Here is an 18231-nt window from a genome sequence, read left to right as displayed (position 1 = left end):
AGGCTTCCGAAATTCTGGCCCTCTTTCCCATGAGAGGATCTGACAACACTGGGTATAGCGGTGCGGTGACATGAACGATCCTCTTTTCTCCATCGGAGCCGGCCTCAGGGCCTTCGATGATTTGTGCCTGCTGTAATGTTGCACTTGGAGGGTAATTTACACATTCCATGCTTTCGAGTACTCCAGACGCGGTCGTTTAGGTCACCGTGCATGTTGGTCCTTCGCTCAGGCCACCACCTGGTTTCTTACTCGTCATTGCCGCAGTCCTCGCGATATCTTCAAAGACTTCAAAGATCAGTTCCCCAGTGACAGCCGAGCATTCAGCATATCGATCACAGCGCATCTCTTGCGCAATGCGATGTGCCTGTTATTCAGAGATTGCATGAGTCTCATGATTCGCCTTGGCGAGACACCACCATTGAAAACGCCAATCAAGACGTCAAGAGGAAATCTACTTACCTCTTGCGGATAAATTGTATTCTCATCCACAACCCTCAAATCTCTCTTCAGACCGAGAAGCATAATTGGTAATTCGCGATTATACATGTAATTCGCTAGGATCTCTCTGCTCCACTGTGATTGTGTGATTAGCATAATGCTTCCTTCATCTTTACTCACTCTGGGAAAAGAAGCAAGTGAAGGGGAAAGGAAATCAAAATGATATCAAAAATGATATCAAAACAATTCTGCTCACTCACTCTCTCTTGCACACTCTCCAGACTTTTACGATTATTTATATCAAAACAGAGTACTATGAAATCCGGTCGCAGGAGAGAATAGTGATCAGGTGACGACGTATCGTAGAACTGAAAACGATATGGGCGCTTGAAAAGAGATATTTCAAAAAGGAATGGCTGATCACTATCTCGTAGGACTGGTAATTCTTTGATCTCGGCGTTGTGGCCTTTGGTGCCGCAACTTAGACGTCTATAAATTCAGATTGAACCCTGTCAGTCATGGCACGTGAAGCGGATCTAGCAAAGGCAGGCTTACGCTAGAAATGTCGACTTTCCTACATCCGAGTCCCCGAGAAGAAGGATAGTTATTTCGGGAGGGTCGTTATCCATTTGTAAATAAAGCAAATGTGATAATTTGATAAGTTACAAGGGACTGTATGCTTCGAAGTCATTCATTGGGACTGCTTTCTCAAGTTCGGAGAGACATGAGTACTTCGTACACCGCCTTCGAGCCCTGAGAGACGAATCCCCTTTTCGTATTATCAGATCTGATAATCACAGAAAGCCACTCCGGTAACGCCGGGTAACGTGGGACGGAAGTTTACAAAAGTTTTGGGCGTCGGCGAATTGGATTGGGCAGAGTTGTGAGCAAAAAGACGCCTGGGGATGAGGACCTTATATTGGAGGGGATTGGCAGCTTTTAAATACGATAATTCTCATAATTTGTCTTCATTCTCTCGTGCCTTTCACCGTTCGTTTCCCCGGAATTGGCATTCAAAAATCCTCCGGGCACCGCGACCGATTGCCAAAATGGCGACTCCTCAAATGGACTATTCGAAGTGGACGCAGGAGAATTTGATCAAGCGTGTCACTGAGCTAGAGCAGCAGTTGCGCGTCCAGGCAATCAAGTAAATTACTTTTTACATTGCAGTGTTTCGCATGTGTCGTCTCCTTGCTAATTTGCATTGCAGAATCGAGAAATCAGCCCTCCCGGCCCCTCCGCCGCGAAAGAAAGCTCGCGCGCATCGTGAATTCGACCCTTCGAAATACTCGACCCGTCTTATTGCGCTCAAGTTTGCATACCTTGGGCAGCGGTATAATGGATTTGAACACCACGCGAACAATGATACTCCTCTTCCGACTATTGAAGAAGAGCTGTGGAAAGCATTGACCAAGGCGCGTCTGATTTTTCCCACGAACACATCTTCTACGAAGCCAGGCGAGGTCAGCTGGGAGGGATGCGAGTATTCAAAATGCGGTAGAACAGACAAAGGCGTCAGTGCTTTTGGTCAGGTCATTGGTATCAGAGTCAGGAGTAACCGCCCATTGAGCCGGCCGAAACCAACAGAGGACGAGCCGATGCAGGACGCCGAAGGATCAACAACCACGGAGGAGCCTGCCAAGGACGACACGCCTCCTTTTGACCCGATTAATGATGAGCTTCCCTACGCTCAAGTCTTGAACCGCCTCCTCCCGGAAGATATCCGTATCTTGGCATGGTGTCCGTCGCCTCCGCCTGACTTCTCTGCCCGGTTTAGCTGCAGAGAACGCCGGTATAGATATTTCTTCACTCAGCCGGCTTTCTCCCCCATCCCTGGCGCTAATGGTGTGTCTACTACGAGCGATAGAACACCCCGCCGGGACGGCTGGTTAGACATTGAAGCAATGCGCGAAGGGGCTCGTCACTTTATGGGGCTTCATGATTTTAGAAATTTCTGCAAGGTGGATCCCAGCAAGCAAATCACCAATTTTCAGAGGCGCATCGCCTTTGCCGATATTGAGGAAATCAACCCGGCCAATGGACCTGTCGGATACGTAGGCCATCCTGCATTTGGGCCTTCGAACAGTGCCAGTCAGAATTTTCAGACTTCGACTGAGTCGAGTGCCTCCTCGTCTGTCTCAACACCGCGTGTGTATACATTTACTATTCACGGTTCTGCTTTCTTATGGCATCAGGTCCGCCACATGACTGCTATTCTATTTCTCATTGGACAAGGTCTCGAATCTCCGTCGATCATTCCGAAGCTGCTTGATATCGAGCAGACTCCCACCAAGCCAATGTATGAAATGGCTTCCGATGCCCCTCTCGTGCTTTGGGACTGCGTGTTCCCAGAGGCGGACGGTGAAGGGGATTCGCAGACCCCAAGCCATAATGGCGCTCAAGATGCGCTCACGTGGATTTACACTGGCGACACGCGCGGCACTGAGAACGGCAAATCACTAGGCCCGAATCGTTCCAGTGATGGAAAGTTCGGTCTCGGAGGTGTTGTTGATGATATGTGGCGAGTATGGCGCCGCCGAAAGATTGATGAGGTGCTTGCTGGCACCCTGCTAGACGTGATGGTCACTCAGGGGAATACGGGCATCAACAGACAGGTTGGTGATGAGACGGTTTCCAGCACTTCCGCTGCCGTTGCAAGCAACAAGCCTAAGAGCCAGAGAGTGTTCGATGGCGGCAATTCCGCCGTGCTAAAAGGCGTATATGTTCCTGTTATGCAAAAGCCTCGTCAGGAGCCAGTGGATGTCATCAATGCAAGGTATGCAGCTCGCAAAGGGCTCAATACAAGTATCAAGGAGCAATTGCGCTCAGAGGCGGAAGACGACGTCAACGAGTAGGTTTCAGGCAGATATCCTTCTCTATAGATATTATAGACAAGCATAATAGCATCTTATATGGCAATGGTATATATAGTATAACCGGTCCGAAGTAAGCGCTTTGAAATATTTTGGGGGGGGGACGTCTTCTTTAAAACAAACGCCCATGAGCGTAGTCACGCCGTATGTCTATTAAACTAGCGCCATGATGTGATCCCGGAGAGTCAGGGACGCGCATTACTCGTGAAGTTTTCTATCCTGCATATCATGCTGTATCACTTCAAGATCCGGTACTCTTGTGCGCTGCGTTTAAGGGGACGTCTAAGGACGAACATGCCAACTAACTTGTAAATTGGCTTTTCGTATAACGCGCCCGACGTAGATCGAGTTGGCTCTGCACCTGGACTCGAGCGTGACACCCGAGAATGGCTGGATTCATTCGCACCCTGACTAGGAAGCTCGAGTGAACACTCGAGTCAAGGAACATTCGATATCCCTGCCGATTGGGACGCATGTCTGCTTCCCAGCTGCCAGGCACTGAGGTTAGGATTTTATTTCGTATAAGCAGGATCGCACGCCCCTCCATACGTCTTCTAACATCCTCCGCTTCGGAAGAAGGTTCTTGATGAATCAGATGTCAGTACATTGCCTATTTTCCAAAGACATAGAATTTATATATTACTTACAGGAAAGACAACTACCACATCTTCCTCTCCTCGTACAACCACAGCAAGGTAAAATCGTACCTCAAATCCTTTAAATGCTTCGTGGATGAATATATCCCTGATCTCATTCGTCGGGATAAACCTGGTTGCAGCTGTTGAAAGATAGGTGGAAGAAGATGTGGAGGTCTGTATTCCTAGACCGCGGATAACTAATAAAGATTCTTCTATGAAATGAAATTAACTTCGTCTCCTTGTAAGGTTTGTCGGATGCATTAGCCGCACGACCCACCTGTATAGCCTTTCTGCACCACGGCGTAGATTATCGCAGCTACAGCAGGGAAGACAATCTTCCAGCTGAATCTAGTTGCTATCCCATCGGAGAAAGTTCCCAGACTCGTACTTTCAAAAAGAATTTGAGCACCTGGCACTTTCTGGGCACCAGAAACTTGTGTGAACTTGGCAACGGCCACGGCCAGAGCGGAGATGGCCAGTAGCACGCGTAGTATTATTGTGACATAGAAGGTAGCCTGAGCAGAGAAGCTTGTCCGAGAAGGTGCATTAGAGACAGTATATGAAACAGTCGTCGGTGAGGGGCGACGAATGGAGAGGCGAACAGGAACATTCAACATGTTGGGATGAAGTCCATATAAACACCGTCTGAAGACCCCCGGGCGAAACAATTAGGACTTGCTGCTGGTACTCCGCTTGATCCGGCTAGCGTATTGTGGGGTGAATGTGGCAGTACAGTCGCCTACTGCAGTGAAGTTAGGGAGCCTTTCGTTACTGGGCAGAGAGAATACAGCAGCCTACTCTGTAGACGATCTCTAAGCCCACAGCTAGACCGAGCGGCTCCAGTTATATTTTCCGCCTGAAGCTAACCAAATTTTGAGGCAGAAGAAACCTCCAACTACACTTTCCAAAAACCTACGATCTCCTGCTAGAGGACCAGCCTTTCCAACCGACAAGACTTCTTGCGCTCACAGATACGCTCGGTCGCATCGCCTCCGGCAGAAGACCTCTTCACTCGACAGGTCTTAACGATGGGCAGCCCGCGAGCTCGATCACGCTCGCGTTCTCCTGTCCGAGAACAGCGCCGTCGGAGCCCATCACCTCGCCGGTACGAACGTCGCCGCAGCCCTTCACCCAGCAGATATGACCGTCGTCGAAGCCCCTCACCCAGGCGAAGAAGGGATGAAGACCGGCCGCGCCGGGCTGGAGGCGGATTCAAATGGAAAGGCGAAGATAGAAGAGATCGTCGAGACCGTCCGCGCTCCCCTCGACCGGAAAAGCGGCGGCGATCGAGGTCTCCTCGACCGGAGAAGAAGAAGACGGCTCCTGCTACGGGCCCTGCACCGTCGGGAGAGCCCATGATCATTGTCAACGTGAATGACCGGTTAGGCACCAAAGCTGCCATTCCATGCCTCGCATCGGACCCCATAAGTTGGTCTCTCCTGGTCGCTCATGGATATTTGGTTATAAAACGCTGACCTTTTTTTTATAGAGCTCTTCAAAGCTCAGGTTGCAATGAGAATCGGAAGACGACCACATGAGATTCTCCTTAAACGCCAAGGCGAACGGCCATTCAAGGATCACCTTACCCTCGAAGATTACGGGGTCAGCAATGGAGTGCAACTTGATTTGTATGTAGCTGGACTTGATACTGTACGATTCGAAGCACTAATATCTATCATAGGGAACTTGATACCGGAGATTAGTTCAGACGATGTCGACCATGCTCTCCTTCTCTTTATTGCTCCTATGTCTTTGTCCGAGATTTTGAACAACTTTTAACATTTTTCACGCTTGAAAGTGCGCATCAGAGGAATAGCGCCGGACCGGACTGGGTGTGGCTTTTACCTGGATGGAAAAAAAACAAAATCGTACATGATACCAAAACTGCATATGTATTCTAGCGATGCATTTCAATCCATATGGATCTCCTTGCAAAGAAAACGATTTAATCAGCTGTATCCAGTTGAGATAAGGAAAAAAGATTTTGTTGAATGTAGGAGCTACCAGTTGATATTACATTTCATAATGTACATGCTATAATCATACTGGGAAATGCGGTGAGGCTTCACTCAAATTTTTGGTTTCTGTTCTCATCAGTGTTTCACAAGTGACCACCCGATAATGTGATACTTATTTCAGAGTCATCTTTCCTTGAGTAATCTTTGTAGGAGCCATGATTCTGGCCTGAGTTCTTTGCATCAGAACTCGATCTCTGCAATGCCTACTTGCACGTGATTAAACCGAGGTGTTTTGTCAGTGTTATTACCTAGCGGGATGCATTATCGTGGTAAAATCCCAGTTCTTTTCTATTTGGGGTTCTCTTGAGTAGCTTGTAAGTCCCAGAGGGTTCTCAACCTAGGTAGATGAAGGGACAATTAATTTGTCATTAGAGGTCCTGGGCGATAGTGACAGTCAAGGCAAGAGACATGCACGAGTCAAACGGGTCGGGGATGCAGGACTTATCGATAAGCGAAAAGGCGGCAGCAAATCTGACCAGTTCGCATTTTTCTTCCCCATATTCAGTGCACCCTTTTTTCCCGTTTTGGCTGCAGCTTGCATAAGGTGGCTTAAGCAGCTTCTTTCTGACATATCTCTTTTTGTTTGCATGTAAATCACTCAACATATTATCGGCCTTTTATTGTCGGAGGTTATTCTCGTGCAGATTTAATCACCTTTATTCCAACCATTTCCCCCCTTCGCACCTTGTTTCATCCCCGCTTATCGCTCGTCATCAAGCTTGCGGATCTGAACCCAGTCAATTTTTTGAACCGCCGCGGAACTTGCCGTTCTTTGCTACACTTACGTGGGTGAAAAGCAAAAAAGAGTCAATTCTCACTGGCCAAACAACTCCCAAGCATTGCTTCGCCAACCGCCAAAATTTTGAACTCTCCTTCTCCACAGCATTGCCCAGGAGGCTCCCCTAACGTGCGTGCAGTCATGGTTCGAAACATTGTCGTTCTGGGGGGCAGCTCCCACCCTAACCTGAACGAAACCATCTGCAACCACCTGGGCGTTCCGGCGGCCAATGTCCTTCTTTCGAAGTTTGCCGTGGGTGAGACCCGAGTCGAAATCGGAGACTCGGTTCGAGGCAAGGACGTCTACATTATCCAGTCTGGCGGTGGGAAGGTCAACGATCATTTCATGGAACTCTTGATCTTGGTTTCTGCCTGCAAGACTGCTTCCGCTCGCCGAGTCACCGCCGTTTTACCTCTTTTCCCCTACTCCCGGCAGAGCGATCTCCCGTACAACAAGACAGGTGCTCCACTCACCAAGTCATCCAACGATTTCAGCCGCCCTTATACGTTCGAAAGCAGACCCACGACCCCTCACCCCAGCCGACCCGAAAGTCAAGGCCTGAATGGCAACGTCGACAGCCTGCACAAGCAGCTCAGCAAAGCCAGCCTTGAGCAGCTAACCAATGGTATTAATGAAGCCGAGGGCAAGACCTCTCGAGACCAGATGAATGGTGCACTCAGGCGGAGTGATACCATTGACTCTATGTCAGAAAAGACCGGACGGGGACGGGGCATATCCACTTCGTCCAGCCGCGCTGCGGAGAGTGACGACCATCGGCCGCTGCAGAAGCCTTTCCAGCCGCAGCCAGGATACAAGCAATGGGTCGCGCAGGCCGGGACCCTTGTCGCTGACCTGCTGACTTGCGCTGGGGCTGATCATGTCATCACAATGGACCTCCACGATCCTCAGTATCAGGGTTTCTTCGACATTCCTGTCGATAACCTTTACGGCAGGCCGCTGATGCGAAAGTACATTCAATACCAAATTCCCGATTATCAGAATGCTGTTATTGTCAGCCCTGACGCAGGTGGTGCCAAAAGAGCCACCGCAATTGCTGATCAGCTTGGAATGCCATTCGCATTGATCCACAAAGTACGTCTCAAGTCCAGCGCGCTCTGATAACAATTGGAATGAAAAGGTTCCCAGTTGAAGGTATGCAAAACTTGGCTGACTCGGTTTCTCTGCTGCAGGAACGGCGGCCCACGCGAATCAATGATCGGCAAAACGCCACCATGATGCTCGTCGGTGATGTTGCCGATCGCACCGCCATTCTTATCGATGACTTGGCCGACACCTCCAACACGATTACCCGTGCGGCAAAATTGCTGAAGAAAGAGGGCGCCACCAAGATTTATGCTTTGATCACTCACGGCGTACTTAGCGGAGATGCCATTGAGAGAATCAACGCCAGCCCATTGGACCACGTTGTTGTGACCAACAGTGTGCCTCAAGACGAGCACAAGAAGCGCTGCCCCAAGCTTGAGGTGCTCGACGTCGGCCATGTCTTCGCAGAGGTAAGAACCGAACTCTTGCGCCAGCAAAAAGCTAGCGTCAACCGGTTTTTTTTTTTTTTTCTTTTCTTTTCTTTCCCGAACATTTGTCGCTGACATTCCGGTGACTAGGCAATCCGCCGCGTGCATTACGGCGAAAGTATCAGTGTCCTCTTCCAGTACGATTAGACGCCATACCTGAAAATTTCCCGATCCGGGCCAAGAAAGTGGGCATTTATCCGCTCAACTTGTCCCAGCGCTCTCCACAAGACACCAATTCCTTGGTTCTTTCTCTTTCGGCATCATCGACCTTGAATTTCTGGAGTTATGCTATGTCATGCCACACTCTGATACAGCTCAACCCCGGGTTTCTCTCCTCTGTGCTCATGCACTACTAAGAGACTTGTGAGCTCAATCATTCACCATCTTATACCATTTCTTACGCCGTTAATCACGATCTCCTCACCACGTAACATATTCTCTCTCGAGGGCGTGAACTCCGCCTTTGACGGTTCCGCATTTGGCCGTTGACGTCTTGTCCTGCCCGTCAATCTAGTGGCGTTTTTATCTCTTGTTTCATTTGTACATTTGGACAGAACAGACAAACCGATCAGCCAAAACTAAAAAATAAAACATCTATAGGGGTTCTTGAATCTAATATTGGATTTCCTAATCAGTAATTCAGTCCACGTGTTTTTGCTTCCAATTCAAGCCCAGTAGTCAACTTACTTGCTATGGAATCTCACTCGGAATTCCATTTACTCATGACGTTAATCCAGGGCTCCTCTTGCGATCCTCAACGATGAACATGCATTGTCTATAAACTGCGGAAAACAAAGGAATGATCCATGAATGGAAAATCTACAAAATTATGCTGAATTATATATCCAAATGCGATGGTCAAATCTCCTCCAAAAAAGACTTCAAGCATAAACAATAAATGCAAATGTATATCCGACAATAAAACCGACACAGGACACCAACACCTAACAGTCTAATGGGGTATCACTTCCCTGCGGTACCTTTGCTTTCATATAAATCATACCATCTGTGGTATCTAACACAACAATCCCTGTTCCCATCTTCTTGCAACTTCCTTGTTAGACACAGATATGCCATCATGTATGCCGGAAAAGCTTACCGCGATAGAAATCAACCAGGTGGGGTTTGCGGATGACACAGCAGAGATCCAAGAAACTAAACGATCTCGCAGGGAGAAGAGGCTGTGCGGTCCGTGTGGAATCTTCATCGTCATCGTCTTCCTGGCCGGCGTCGGTCGTGCCCTTGCATTTGATCTGCTTCAAGCTCAGCCGTGCCGGGCCAAATTTAGACAAGAGTCTGAATGCGGCTTCCGCAGAAACCCTATTGCAGAAACGAATCAAGCCAGTAACAAACTCGGCCCATGCGATAATTCGATCAGCATTCAAGGTCCCAACATGTTGGCGAAACTCCACAGTGCGGTGTTTGTCGAGACTTTTGAAATTGTATGCGTGGTATCTTTCCTCGTCGGGATGCATCAGCGCCATTAAGTGCTCGACATTGGCAACGTCTTCCAATATCTGAACTAGCGCGAAGGCCTTTGTCTTCATAGAAAGATGTTGGTTCCTTCGTGTTAGGAGACGAGATGGAGTACATTCTTGGCTGGCTGTTCGTGTTGTTCGTGCCTCGGAGAACGATGCAAATTGATTACCATAAACGCCATTGGTATCAATGATCGGGGAGCTGGATTCGGAGACGCAATTCTGGCTTCCATAATTTCCTCTTTCGAAGGATCGTCGCTCTGCCTCAGGTTGGAAATTGTATCTTCTGGGGCGAGGCGGAATCACAGGAAGAGCATTCCTGAGATGCCTATCAAAGCTTTCGTCTTCCAAATTATCCAACGGCCGGCGACACCAGTGATTGTCCAAGCGTGATGGTGGATGTAAGGAATCAATCTGCGGCTGGAAAATAGTCACTACTTGCGCCAAATTCTGTAAAGTTCGGAGAGGTATGCCGTGCTGACCATATCCGACATGAACATGAAATCCGGTCGATAGATTGCAATGCAGACTAAATTTTCGTTTTAGTAACATTACCACTTCACGAATGATTTCGAATGACTCTTGACTGACGGGCAATATAGGGGATTTGAGCTCAATGCCGGCGTATCTAGGTTTGAACGAGCGAATAGGGCGTATATGACTTCGACGGTCATTGTTGCTTCCGTCGCCAGAAACGGCACTTTCTGAGAGTGTTTGGGTTTGTATTGGGTCTTCACGTCTAAGGTCGATATCGGCTTCCACAATATGTGACTTCTTTGGCTTTGCTTTGATGCTTGGATCATAGGCTATGGTCCAACGAGCAGGCGTGTCGAATGGCGAGCCTAGCACTGGAAAGGTTGTCCCATAGCTCTCATCGAATGGGATCTGAGGCGTATTGACGGGATATCCTGCCGAATGCAGGACATGGGTCATATGCTCGTAGACGTTTCTGTAATTTTCACCATGACTGGCAAGATTGGATGGCACATAACGTGCTGGGTCATATTGCACGATAAATTCAAGTTCAATTCCGAATGTTTGCGGATGGAACCTTTGAAAGGATTCGCCTGACGTGAGGTGCGCAGCTGTCATTTGGGAAGGTTCGGTCTGGAGTTAGTTAGTTTGCGTCTGGTTGATGATCTTTTCTGCAGGAAGTTTGGAGACAGGAATACAAATGCGCTATATCGAATTTGGCTGTAATGGCAGAACGGTAATGCAGGAACCAGCAAAAAGGCAAGGACAAAAAACTGGGCAAAGGCCATTTCTTAAAGCGCAGCAACTAGCACACCAATTTCTGAACAGGCGGATTACAGTTCAAGAGGCTACAGTGAGGCCTGCGTACTTGCGGTGTTCGGCCAATGTTCAATCAATGCAAATCTCAGGCGTGATCAATTTTGGGCCAGATCTGTTCAGAGAAGAAGGGAGTATCTGGCTCAGTCTCTAGAGGAGTTGTTCAGCCCTTGTCCGCTCACACGTGGCTTGAGAAAGAAGCAGCACTGCGACGTGCTGCCGAATTCTGTCTTATCTGGAAAGCGCTTTCTAGAAGATAGAAGAATATTATGAAACGCAAGAAAGAACATTAATCACCATTGTGCTCCTGCGGCGCTTCATTGTGCTGTTCAAGACCTAGGCAACCACTATTTGCAGTGTCCGCTATTGATGCCTTTGGCAGATACGGAGGAGCGAAGGAGTTCATTTCAGGGTGTTTCCAGCCCTTGAGGTCAATGTAAATAGAAGTCGGGTGATCTGCAAGTTGCAAGGAGAAGTAGCGAGGAGAAGGGGATTTTCTGGGCGAAGAGCACGTTGAGGTGTGGCTTCCCCTTCGCTCTTGCCCACGTGGCTTATGCAGGATATTAACTGTAAGTTAACTAAGGTATCTAGCGTGCCTTCCTTATTTGAACGACATCCCTTATATTGTACAGAGTAGGTTACTGCCCTTCGTTTGTCCCAAATTAGACTGTTCGGCTCGGCCCGCAACATAATCTTGATATGTCACCATGATAATATATCATCACCACATCTTCCCTTCTGCACTCTCTGCTTTCCTTCTCAAATTAGCATACAGATATGATAACCCTGTGTTTCCCGGTTCAATGCTCACTTGCCTGGTCGCAGCTTCCTCCAGATTGAATATCATATTCCCGGTACCATTCCCCTGGTTGGTTTCATGAGAAAGTCACCAGTCGCTTCACCATCATCAAGGGTCACCGCTTCCTATATCGACCCTGTGAATGCGGAAAGATGCAAGAAGAGGCCAACTCTACACTTTCCTTCGCGATTTCCTCTTCCCCCTTCCTGCGTGGTTCACGCCAGACATCCTACCCTGGCGGATATAGATTCCGTCTATATAAACCCCTTCGATCCCCCACCATTTTCTGATTTCTTTTCTCTCGCAAGTATACAAATTACTCTCTCAGCTTTCAAGCCACTGCCGTCTTCAAGCAAGTCGACCTTTGGTTGAATGACCAATTTATCTTAATGTTTTTTATATTTATTTTTCCACTTATGTTTTGTCAAACGTCTAAGATCAAGGCGACATTTCTTATTGCCATGCCAAAGCTACGTCCTCTGAATCGAAACGGAATAGCAAGGTACCTACCTAACTAGGTAGTTTCGACCGGGTGTTTCTCCTGCTGGGATTGAGAGATGGCTTGCCCCTGGAAAACGCAGTAAGAGGAATGAATCCTCCGACTGGAGTGGGACCTTCCTTGGGCTTGATCGGCGAGGAGGGCATTTCGACTTCAGAAAATGCGACCTCGTTCGTCCAAGTATACATGCGAAGTCGCTGTCAACTTTGAATTTTATCAAATGAGCACATTTGCTATCTTTTACTCTCAGATCAACCGCATGAGCACAATGCGTCTGCGCTCTTCGAAGAACACCTCTCCCCTGAAGTGCCTCCCCCAACCACCACCACCACCCCCAGCACTATTTTCGATTTCCCTCTCCGCCGCCACAATCACCACCAACGCTCCATGCTTATCCATCCCCACAGAAGGCGCCTCGGTCCAGCATGCTCTCGATAACCCTGCAGAAGGAATTTCGGAAATTTTCACCATGGCTTTCTTTGCCTCCAATGGTCAAGCGATGTTTCTTTGAACACTCGACTTTTTACTTGGTACCTTTACCTTTTACGTTTGAAAAGGTGGCATGGAATGAGTGAGGAACCTCTCTTTTCTTTTATTTACTCTCACGCAGTTTTTAACTTATGGTATGTCTCAGAATCCTATCTTTCGAATACAATTCCTTACATAGAAACTTCGAACTTCTAAACACACCTATTTAAATGGTGTAACACTGGATCTCAACTTCTTTCTGCCTTTCGGAACGCGTTTTCGGTCCTCTAAAGCACGTCATGGTTGAAGTGCCTCCAAAGACATGTCACAGCCTGGGTTTAGAAAATCGTGAATGTTTGTCTATCTGCTGTCATTATCGCCGTTCTAACTAACAACTTCTTCTTATAGCTATTCCGGTGCTTGAAATTTGTTTCTCCTGCTTCTTTAAAAGACGCCTGGCTATCGTCAAACTTTCCCTCTCACTGGAGTTGAGGCTGTCCTCTGGGCCTTTTTAGGAATTGTGAGCGCTTTGCTTCTGTTGTTATATCTATCGGTCTGAGTAACAACTTCCTCTTATAGCCGTGTTTTTCCCCTCGCGCGAAAGCGGCCCGCCGAGGAATTAATCCCCTCCCGCAGGGCAGAACCGACCGCATCTCCCCCCTCCCCCAGGTAAAGGACATTTGCCTTCCTTTTAAATTTAGTCACACTGACGAAAATGATGCCAGCCGCTTCGCCGTCTCCTTCCCCCTCTCCGAGGAAGCCACGGCTGGAGGTGACTGAAGAAATCACCCCGAAGCGCTCCTGAAGAGTTGGCTACCATACTTGTCGCTAGTCTTATTTACTCGCAATTTTCATCTGGTTTTGGAATTAATGGCCCAAAATAATTAGAATACTCGTCAGCGGACAGAGCTGCCGAGTAATTTCATCTCAAAGAATTCATCTCAAAAACTTTGGCTGCAAATACTCTGATTGTGAAAAGCATACTTCTCGCAGCCTCAACGGGCAGGCTCGGCATACTTCGCAGGCGTATCTCGGAATTGCTGGACAGAAACTTGACTTAATTGCATTTCCTATAATCAGACCAAATCAGGTTGGCGTCGATCTGCCCAGTGTGCGTAGAGCTTTTTTCTCTAGATACCTTTGCATAGGCTTTGTCGCACGGGACTTTTTTTTTTGAGCTCCTTCAGGAGATCCCGCACTGATGGCGTCGAACGATAGATTAGTTTTTATCTTGCTTTATTATTGTTGTATTCTTTCCTCTCATAAGACGTTGCATAAAGCGATAACATAGTTTGACAACGGTCCTCATGCCGCTCGCCTCCCTACAGCAACGCTACCACAAACCAGAACCTTTCGAATGCTTCTGGTCGTTTCCAGACTTTCATCTCTAAGTATCTACATAGGCTCAATTTTCCATAGAATCATACTATATGTGTATGTATGTATGTATGTATGTATGTATGTATGTATGTACGAAGGTATCTATATTTGTATATCTGCCTACTTCCCTTTGAGCTGTGATAATTGAAATACAATTAATATAATTTCGAGTGCAATATTTGCACGACAGAATGAAGCTTGCTTGGGAAGTAGCTAGCGATACTCTACTCCCAGATATCCCTCTACCAAAAGGGAGGGAACAGGAAAAGACAAAAACGCCAAAAGACAAAAGACAAAAAAGAAATAAAAGGAAAATCCTAATCGTATCGTTCCACGGGTCGGTATGGGGATGTTCCGGGAGCTCGACTGAAGAGGTCTTCGAGCCCATAGTCAACTCCGAAGAGGACAGCGGGCTCGAGTCGCCTCAACAGGAGACACCCCGGTCACCCTTACCAGCCACAATCGTAATCTATGCTATTCAGGCAAAACAAGGTAAGCTAGCGACACTCTACTCCCGGGTACTCTTCTACCAAAAGGGAGGAGGAAGGCAAAAGACAAAGAAAAAGACAAAATCGCCAAAATACGAAAGGAAAACAAAAAGAGGATTCTAATCATATCGTTCCACAGGTCAGTTGGGTATGTTCTGGGAGCTCGACTGAAGAGGTCTCAGAGCCCAGAGTCAACTCCGAAGAGGACAGTGGGCTCGAGTCAACTCAATAGGAGACACTCCGGTCACCCAAACCAACCACAGTGGTAATCTATACTATTCAGGCAGAACAAGGTAAGCTCGCTCTTGTTCGCATAATTGAGGCATACCGATCGCGTCCCAGTTATCCATAATATAGTCAACCACGTCTGCTCCGAACCTATGCGCCATCCAATTTGGATCAGGAATTTCAAAAGGAGCACTCGGGTCAAGTATTGGCGTCGGCAGTGGCGATGGCTCTTTGCGATTGGGCGAGATGTCTAATAAGACGGATGGTGTTTGTAGTGGTTGATTCTTAGTGGGAGAGATGTCGAACGCGACAGGTAATGTGGGTTGTGGTTGATTCTTAGTGGGAGAGATGTCGAACGCGACAGGTAATGTGGGTTGTGGTTGATTCTTAGTGGGAGAGATGTCGAACGCGAAAGATGGTGTTTGTGGTGGCTCCTTATTGGGAGAGATGCCTAGCGCGACATTTGATATTTGTGGCGGCTCCTTCCTATCTGGAGAGATGTCTGATGCGACGGTTGATGTTGAGTAGCGAGTCAAAGTTCTGAGGCCACTTGGGACCTTTGGTTTGAAGCGCTCTGCTCGGAGCCGAGCCTTATTCACTGCTTCCCGAACCGCGACCGGTGTTGTTTCTTCTTCATCCGACAAGTCTGACCCGGAATCGGACCAATCGCAATGGTAGGTTCCCTTTGAATACTTCGTCACAATTGGTCGTGGTGACTCTTCCCTCTCATTCTCGTAGAGGGGTGCCTGCTCCGTCTCGTCTTCCTCGTCTTCTTCGTCGGAAGACGAGAAATCGCAGTGATATGTGCCTTTTGAATGCTTGTTGGGCTGGACGAAAATTGGCGCCGAGGCTGCCTCAGAGGGAGCTTCGGCTGGAGGTGACTGAAGATGTCTCCGCTTTGGGGAGATTTCTTCAGTTTCTTCAGTCACCTCCAGCCGTCGCTTCCTCGGAGAGGGGGAAGGAGACGGCGAGGCGGCTGGCATCATTTTCGTCAGTGTGACTAAATTTAAAAGGAAGGCAAATGTTATTTACCTGGGGGAGGGGGGAGATGCCATCGGTTCTGCCCTGCCGAGGGCGTTAATTCCTCGGCTGAATAAATCTCGTCAGTGCGATCAAAATTGAATAAGAAGAGAAACCCTTACCAGGCGGGGCAGGGGGCGGCGAGAGTCTTCTTCGCTTTGCGCCCGCCGAGGGCGCCACTTCCTCGGCGGGTCGCTTTCGAGCAATGGGCGAGACGGCTATTAGAGTAAGGTGTTAATTAAATCGATGAAAACAATGAGAGATCGAGACTACTCACAGCTAAGGAGTCCCCAGAGGCGCCCCGTCCAGGAGCTGGAGGGCGTCCCGGACGAAGGCGCCTTCTGGGGGGAAGGCGAGGGCGTTTTCGGTGGTGGGGGTGGTGGGGGTGCTGCTGCTGCTGCTGCTGCTGGTGATTGTGGTGGCGGTGTTGGGGGGGGAGTTGAAGTGCCTCCCAACGCCGCAGGCTTGGGCTTCTTCTTGCGAGGAGCCCGCCTCGGCGTCGGGAGGCACTTCAGGGGGGAGGTGTTCTTGGACGAGCGCAGACGCATTGTGCTCATTTAGAAAATTTGAGATTGATAGCAGAAGTGAAGTTTACAAGCGCGTGAATTGCGATTTAAGTAGGTAGAATGATGCGTCAAGATCACCGACAGAGAGTTCGCGATAGCCAAGTTTGATGGTGAGCAAAAGGAAAGAACCACCTGGGGACGGACACGAAATTTAAGCGAAGGATAACTTGTTTCCTATAAGGGTTTAGACTACTTTCAAGGATCAGTCGCTCCCGCACTCGCCTCGATGTGTTTGAGCGAGTCTAGTCCCTTTGAGGAAATCCCCCGGACATGAACAGCCCTGGGGAACTGATGGGACCAAGGACAACTGAGGCGAACGTGCTAGCAGGATCACCACGTTGGATAACGTTGAAGCGACAATTTACGCAAGTTGATTGGTTCGAGCGGAAGCTAGATCAACGTGTGAGGGAAAAAAGGAACATGTTTGAAGTAGCTTCTCAGACAACTTGGAGATAAAAGTACGTACTCTCAAGTGCGAATGCTAAATTAGCTCTATCCAGAAGGAAAATAGTAGTACATGTGACGATGTTTTGTTCCAGAAAGTTTTACTCTACCGCTCTCTCATAGACTGATCTCACCCTTCCACGTTCCATCGGTGAGCCCGAGCTCGTGTACAATATTCTGCCACCGTTCTCCACCGCGTTCCTTGCGTCGCAAGTACTTGAGAAGCTTCTGTCGCTTGTGCACAAGGAGCCGCAGATTGCGCTTGTTGACCTTGTCCGGCCGGCCGATGGTCGTAAGATGGTTTGCGAGCGCCCTTATTTTGGCGGTGAGGATCGCAATCTGAACTTCAGAGGAGCCAGTGTCTGGTCCGGCGCGTGGAGTCTTCTCTTGAAGCGGAGGAAGCGAGAGACCTGTCCTGAAGTTGACGGCGGGTTTGGGAGCCAGTATTCTGTCTGTATTGTGGCGACCAAACATGTCGACACATCTTTGAATATTCACTCGAAGGCGGTCTTTGCTGCTTCCATTCGCTAAGCTGACAATGCGTGAGATAGCAGTTTCAGCATTTGCATGCCAGTGCTTGTGCTCGCGTGCCTTTTCTTCATCCCGAACGGGGTCTGAAACTGATGCATCGGTCGATATCACAGGCTGCGTCAGCAGGTGTGAATATTTTAGGGCCTTATCGAGCTGGTCAGGAGAGACAAAGTGGTTGAGATGAGTTTTGTCATCAGCTCCCCTCATTGACTCCTTAACGGATGGCTCTTGCTTATTGCGCGAAGTCGATTGGAAGGTTGGTTGAATGGGCCCTGGAACAGTATGATCGAAAGATTGGACAAATCTGGTCGTTAAGCCCCGGACGGGATCGCCAAGTGATGCTGCTCTCTCCTTCTTGAGAACCTCCTGGCGCGCTAGATTGGCAGCCTTTCTCTGGCGTGCTTGAGCCAATGCATAAGGGTCTCGGTGCTTGCGCTTCTGCTGCCCCGGCGCATTCAGGTTAAGGGAGGTTGAAAAGCATCGCTCTAGACCCGCGGGCACTGCGGGACCTGAAGATGTTGAAGGGACTGCTCAAAGAGCCCAGTTAGCAAAAGAAACCGGTCATTGGGTTATTAAAGATGATCATAGATAGATATACCGGAAATTGATCGAAATTGAAACGGAAGGTGTATTCGGGGAGGCATGATGAACGACCAAATCAATACGGTTCGGCCACTCTGGATGATGCCTTTTGAAAGTAGGCAGATGCACTCATACGCCTTGCAATCATCGGATTTGCAGCGGAGGTTGTCCGAACGGAAAG

At 48.6% G+C, this 18231-nt stretch overlaps 8 protein-coding genes across 8 annotated transcripts; 3 read left to right on the top strand and 5 right to left on the bottom strand.

The window, feature by feature from the left end:
- Positions 1-196: 196 nt before the first annotated feature.
- On the bottom strand, positions 197-1067 carry L228DRAFT_265754 (P-loop containing nucleoside triphosphate hydrolase protein; the record flags this gene model as incomplete). Its single annotated transcript, XM_018334760.1, has 4 exons — positions 197-364; positions 460-573; positions 699-927; positions 994-1067. The coding sequence occupies 4 exons, from the start codon at positions 1065-1067 to the stop codon at positions 197-199; spliced, it is 585 nt and encodes a 194-aa protein (XP_018190833.1).
- Positions 1068-1487: 420 nt separating this feature from the next.
- L228DRAFT_236392 (pseudouridine synthase) lies at positions 1488-3293 on the top strand (the record flags this gene model as incomplete). The annotated part of the gene is made up of 2 exons (XM_018330822.1): positions 1488-1585; positions 1649-3293. The coding sequence occupies 2 exons, from the start codon at positions 1488-1490 to the stop codon at positions 3291-3293; spliced, it is 1743 nt and encodes a 580-aa protein (XP_018190832.1).
- Positions 3294-3748: 455 nt separating this feature from the next.
- On the bottom strand, positions 3749-4566 carry L228DRAFT_280528 (hypothetical protein; the record flags this gene model as incomplete). The annotated part of the gene is made up of 4 exons (XM_018335791.1): positions 3749-3799; positions 3861-3893; positions 3959-4161; positions 4227-4566. 4 exons carry the CDS (start codon positions 4564-4566, stop codon positions 3749-3751), a joined length of 627 nt encoding a protein of 208 aa, XP_018190831.1.
- Positions 4567-4721: 155 nt separating this feature from the next.
- L228DRAFT_244076 (ubiquitin-like protein) lies at positions 4722-5985 on the top strand. Its single transcript, XM_018331831.1, has 3 exons — positions 4722-5377; positions 5439-5577; positions 5631-5985. Exons 1-3 carry the CDS (start codon positions 4978-4980, stop codon positions 5650-5652), a joined length of 561 nt encoding a protein of 186 aa, XP_018190830.1. The 5' UTR covers positions 4722-4977; the 3' UTR covers positions 5653-5985.
- A 644-nt stretch (positions 5986-6629) lies between these two features.
- On the top strand, positions 6630-8884 carry L228DRAFT_244075 (ribose-phosphate pyrophosphokinase 4). Its single transcript, XM_018331830.1, has 3 exons — positions 6630-7837; positions 7936-8259; positions 8368-8884. Exons 1-3 carry the CDS (start codon positions 6887-6889, stop codon positions 8422-8424), a joined length of 1332 nt encoding a protein of 443 aa, XP_018190829.1. The 5' UTR covers positions 6630-6886; the 3' UTR covers positions 8425-8884.
- A 5-nt stretch (positions 8885-8889) lies between these two features.
- On the bottom strand, positions 8890-11147 carry L228DRAFT_65688 (hypothetical protein). The gene has a single exon (XM_018336806.1). It carries the CDS (start codon positions 10845-10847, stop codon positions 9354-9356), a length of 1494 nt encoding a protein of 497 aa, XP_018190828.1. The 5' UTR covers positions 10848-11147; the 3' UTR covers positions 8890-9353.
- Positions 11148-14954: 3807 nt separating this feature from the next.
- L228DRAFT_265748 (hypothetical protein) lies at positions 14955-16475 on the bottom strand (the record flags this gene model as incomplete). The annotated part of the gene is made up of 4 exons (XM_018334759.1): positions 14955-15883; positions 15940-15996; positions 16050-16145; positions 16205-16475. The coding sequence occupies 4 exons, from the start codon at positions 16473-16475 to the stop codon at positions 14955-14957; spliced, it is 1353 nt and encodes a 450-aa protein (XP_018190827.1).
- A 394-nt stretch (positions 16476-16869) lies between these two features.
- L228DRAFT_280523 (putative ribosomal protein S15) lies at positions 16870-18192 on the bottom strand. The gene is made up of 2 exons (XM_018335790.1): positions 18067-18192; positions 16870-17995 (listed from the first exon to the last, which is right to left on the bottom strand). Exons 1-2 carry the CDS (start codon positions 18110-18112, stop codon positions 17055-17057), a joined length of 987 nt encoding a protein of 328 aa, XP_018190826.1. The 5' UTR covers positions 18113-18192; the 3' UTR covers positions 16870-17054.
- Positions 18193-18231: the final 39 nt, after the last annotated feature.

Source organism: Xylona heveae (assembly GCF_001619985.1).
Source record: "Xylona heveae TC161 unplaced genomic scaffold L228scaffold_2, whole genome shotgun sequence".
Taxonomy (NCBI): Eukaryota; Fungi; Ascomycota; class Xylonomycetes; order Xylonales; family Xylonaceae; genus Xylona; species Xylona heveae.
This window is presented reverse-complemented; position numbering and strand designations above follow the sequence as displayed.

Coding starts and splice junctions, on each gene's coding strand:
- L228DRAFT_244076 (XM_018331831.1), top strand. CDS start 4,978: ATGGGCAGCCCGCGAGCTCGATCACGCTCGCGTTCTCCTGTCCGAGAA. Junction 5,378..5,438: donor CCTCGCATCGGACCCCATAA/GTTGGTCTCTCC, acceptor TTTTTTTTATAG/AGCTCTTCAAAGCTCAGGTT. Junction 5,578..5,630: donor AATGGAGTGCAACTTGATTT/GTATGTAGCTGG, acceptor TATCTATCATAG/GGAACTTGATACCGGAGATT.
- L228DRAFT_244075 (XM_018331830.1), top strand. CDS start 6,887: ATGGTTCGAAACATTGTCGTTCTGGGGGGCAGCTCCCACCCTAACCTG. Junction 7,838..7,935: donor CATTCGCATTGATCCACAAA/GTACGTCTCAAG, acceptor TCTCTGCTGCAG/GAACGGCGGCCCACGCGAAT. Junction 8,260..8,367: donor TCGGCCATGTCTTCGCAGAG/GTAAGAACCGAA, acceptor TCCGGTGACTAG/GCAATCCGCCGCGTGCATTA.
- L228DRAFT_65688 (XM_018336806.1), bottom strand. CDS start 10,847: ATGACAGCTGCGCACCTCACGTCAGGCGAATCCTTTCAAAGGTTCCAT.
- L228DRAFT_280523 (XM_018335790.1), bottom strand. CDS start 18,112: ATGCCTCCCCGAATACACCTTCCGTTTCAATTTCGATCAATTTCCG. Junction 17,996..18,066: donor TCAATTTCGATCAATTTCCG/GTATATCTATCT, acceptor CTCTTTGAGCAG/TCCCTTCAACATCTTCAGGT.